Source organism: Ipomoea triloba, chromosome 4 (assembly GCF_003576645.1).
Source record: "Ipomoea triloba cultivar NCNSP0323 chromosome 4, ASM357664v1".
NCBI classification, from domain to species: Eukaryota; Viridiplantae; Streptophyta; class Magnoliopsida; order Solanales; family Convolvulaceae; genus Ipomoea; species Ipomoea triloba.
Window position 1 is genome coordinate 877,328 of NC_044919.1, and position 4,039 is coordinate 881,366.

General features: G+C 38.2%; 1 protein-coding gene across 1 annotated transcript; it reads left to right on the top strand.

Moving 5' to 3' along the window:
- Window positions 1-29: 29 nt before the first annotated feature.
- Window positions 30-3,276, top strand: LOC116017238 (cytochrome P450 704C1-like). Its single transcript, XM_031257781.1, has 6 exons — window positions 30-382; window positions 1,397-1,612; window positions 1,682-1,972; window positions 2,046-2,372; window positions 2,502-2,705; window positions 2,800-3,276. Exons 1-6 carry the CDS (start codon window positions 65-67, stop codon window positions 2,986-2,988), a joined length of 1,545 nt encoding a protein of 514 aa, XP_031113641.1. The 5' UTR covers window positions 30-64; the 3' UTR covers window positions 2,989-3,276.
- The last annotated feature ends 763 nt before the right edge of the window (window positions 3,277-4,039 follow it).

Below are 4,039 nucleotides of genomic sequence, written 5' to 3' on the forward strand. Positions count from 1 at the left end.
TCGTGTAAGGTAACTATATAATAATGCAATTCTCCTACTCATTGATAACGAGAAGCCCCTAAACATGATTGCAGGCTTGGAACCTCTTCAAATCTCCATTGCAGTAGCCTTTCTTTCTCTTGCCATTTCTGCGGCCTTGCTGCACTTTCTGATCGGAAAGTTGCAGGGCGAGGATGGGAGGAAGAAGAAGAAATACCACCCGGTTGGCGGCACTGTTTTCCACCAGCTTAGCAACTTCCATAGGCTGCACCATTACATGACGGATCTCGCCGGAAAGTACAGAACTTACCGGCTAATCAGCCCTTTCCGGAATGAGATTTATACCTCCGACCCGGTTAACGTTGAGTATATTCTCAAAACCAACTTTGACAACTATGGCAAGGTCTGCAAGTTTCTTGAAATCTCCCTTTTTCAATTTTTTTTACGCAAGATTATAGATTTCGCAGATATCTCTACTTTATACTTGTTTACCCCATCATTAAAGTAGACTGTGCATCAGATATTCAGATTTGGCATGATAACAGTTAGTTAATCCAGTTAATACATTATGAAAAATGAGTTTTTTTTTTTTTGGAGTTGACATCTTTCATCCCATTGCCAAAATTATGCTGTGAGCTTATATAGTGTTAAGTGTCCAAGAATGGACTAGTGTTAGCATTGGTAACCCCTGGTTGGGGAGTTAGTAGATCAGTTGGCTTGGTAACTACTAGGGTGTGCAAACTTCTGACCAAACCGAAGAATTTAGGTTAACTGTTTTTTAACCGAAATACTTTGGTTCGCTTAATGGTTAGAGTTTTTGTAAAATTTCGCTTCACGGTTAATTCGGTTCAAAACTATCGTTTAACCAAAATTTTTAATATATAAATAAATAAATATATAATTTAAAATCCCTAAAACTAAAATGAAATCCCTATGGACTTTGGATTTTGGATTGAAGTTATGGATTTATTATTATAGGTATTGAAGTAATTGGATTTAATATTATAGGTATATTATTTTAAGGATTTAAAAACTTCGGTCCCATTACTTCGGTAATACAAAGTTCAGTTCGGCTAAGGGTTAAAGCTTTAAAACCGTTCGGTTAACCGAATGCATACTCCTAGTAACTACAGGTTTCAAGTATGACTCCCTGTAGGAACTACCTATTTGTCTTGTTGGGTTAGGTTGATTTAGCTTCTTATCCTTATGGTCCTTTGGCCAGTGGCCCTTTTGTATATTGTAATGTATTGGGTTTTTACTGAACTAGTAATCTGTAATTGACAGTAGTACTGTGCACTTATGGTGTTGTAGAAATTGAAATTCTGAAATTCTCTTCATTTTATTGGCTTTATAGTTAGATAGCAAAAGCAGGTTGGGCTTTGTGTCTTTGATTTTGAGATATTTGAGCTATCTGCAGGGGGATCACAACTATACCATTCTGAAGGACTTGTTAGGAGATGGGATTTTTGCGGTTGATGGTATTAAGTGGAAAGAGCAGAGGAAGTTGTCGAGCCACGAGTTTTCTACACGAGTGCTAAGGGATTTTAGCAGTGTGATCTTTAGAAGAAACGTTGTGAAGCTCGCAAACATTTTGTCTGAAGCTGCAGATTTCAACAAGACAGCTGATATCCATGTTAGCTTCCACGTCTCAACTCGAGTGAAATTCTTTTAGTTTAACTTGATCATCTGGTTTTTGGTGCAGGATCTGTTCATGAAATCGACTTTAGACTCGATATTTAGAGTTGTGTTTGGAGTTGAACTGGACAGCATGTGTGGTTCGAGTGAAGAAGGCGCGAAGTTCAGCAGCGCGTTTGATGATGCAAGTGCAATGACACTTTGGCGATATGTTGATATCTTTTGGAAGCTCAAAAAGGCCCTCAATATTGGGTCAGAAGCCAAGTTAAAGAAAAGTATCCAAATCGTTGATGACTTCGTGTTCAAGCTGATTCAAAGCAAGATCGAGCAAATGCAGAATGCCCGGGATGATTCCTCAGTAGGTGAAATTGTACCATCATTCATATCTAATATGTCCAAGTAATGCTTAAAAACTATCAACCTTTTTGCAGTTGAGCTGGAAGAAAGAAGACATTTTATCAAGGTTTCTGCAGTTGAGTGAGACAGAACCAAAGTACTTGCGAGATATAATACTGAACTTTGTAATTGCTGGCAAAGACACAACAGCAGTAACTCTAGCCTGGTTTATATATATGCTTTGCAAGCACCCGCTCGTACAGGAAAAAATCGTGCAAGAGATACGAGAAGCAACGAAGACAGCAGATGCAAGAAACTTTGCTGATTTTGCTGCCAATTTGAGAGAAGAAGCCCTGGAGAATATGCCATACCTTCATGCTGCATTGAGTGAGACTCTCAGGCTTTATCCTGCAGTTCCTGTGGTAATTAAACTAAGATTTCCTTTATGCTCAAGATACTTTCTCTCTGAGTCCTCGGGAATTGTATGCATTTTGTCATGTTTCGAACAAATTAATGACTGACTATAATATCTTGAAACTGTCTGAAACTAGGATGCAAAAATAAGCTTTTCAGATGACACGTTACCAGATGGTTTTAGTGTGAAGAAAGGCGATATGGTGGCTTACCAAGCATATGCAATGGGGAGAATGCGGTTTATATGGGGCGATGATGCAGAAGAATTTAAGCCCGAGAGATGGCTGGACGAGAACGGGTGCTTCAGGCCCGAGAGCCCCTTCAAATTTACAGCTTTTCAGGTGAGCTAAATAGAACTTAAAGTTTAGCTTTCATATCAAGAAGGAAGGAAAAAGACTGTTTTTAAGGCTGGACTACAATCTGTTGTGGTGATAGGCTGGGCCGCGGATATGTCTGGGAAAGGAGTTTGCGTACAGGCAAATGAAGATCTTCTCTGCAGTTCTGCTACGGTTCTTTGGTTTCAAGCTGGCTGATGAAAGGAAAGCTGTTAATTACAGGACTATGATCAATCTTCACATTGACGGGGGACTACAAGTTCGTGTTTTTCACAGATTGAGCGACTAATGGCAAAGTTATGCATATGCACATACAAGAGTACAAGACATGTTTGTTGCCCATGTTACCCTTTGTTTGTGCATATGCAAATGTGTGTTTGGAAATTAGGAAAATAACTTCTTAAAAATGTTTTCTGAAAAATGATTTATTTTCTGAAAATGACTCGTTTTTCATAAAATATTTTCATTTCTCTTAATTGTGAACATTTGGTATGTAAATCGTAAACATTCAGTATATAATTTGTGAACATTTAATATGTAAATGGTGTATTTAGACACGAGTTCACATTGTAAGATAGACCCGTGTGCACATACTAATTTGCCTGGTTTCAATAACCCTTTCATGTCGGTCCGATTTGACAATACTACTATATAAACACTGCACAAGAATTTTAGATTGACTAAAAGGTGCTTGTATGACAACTTGACCAATGGGATATTGGTAATGATAAAGTATATACGTACTGTAGTAGTCAAAGTACGGTCAAGAATACTTTATTATTTCAATAGGTAAAGAATAGTTCGATTAAATAAAAAAAAACTCGATTAACATAATAATGAGTTAGACGTTCCCGAATTAAAGTGACTATTTATGGACAAACGTCCAAAAGCCCTCCACTTACCATTAAACGCCCTATATATATAGGGTGCCAGAGGGACAAGTACAGGGCCTGTGGCATGAGCGCCGTGTGACGGGCATGCACCAGGCTACAACTAGACCCTCTGCTCGCGGGGCACATGTAAAGGGGATAAGAGACAAGGTCCCCTTTTGGTAGAACCCAAGAACCGCAGCCCGATTTGACCATTCTGAGTTATCATACACTCACCTTCATTCCAACTCATGCCTTACTGGATAGATTTGTCAAATTGAACACTTTTACTCCATGACATCATAAAATAATGATAAATTATCTTCATTTTATTAACCAAAAAAGAGTGTCTAGATCAAAAATTTGTGTGAGGAGTAACATGTGAGAATAAATTTTGGGAGAGAATTATTTTTATTTGCCAAATAAAAAGTAAAAACCAACACCGACATTCGTAGACACTGGACAATCAAA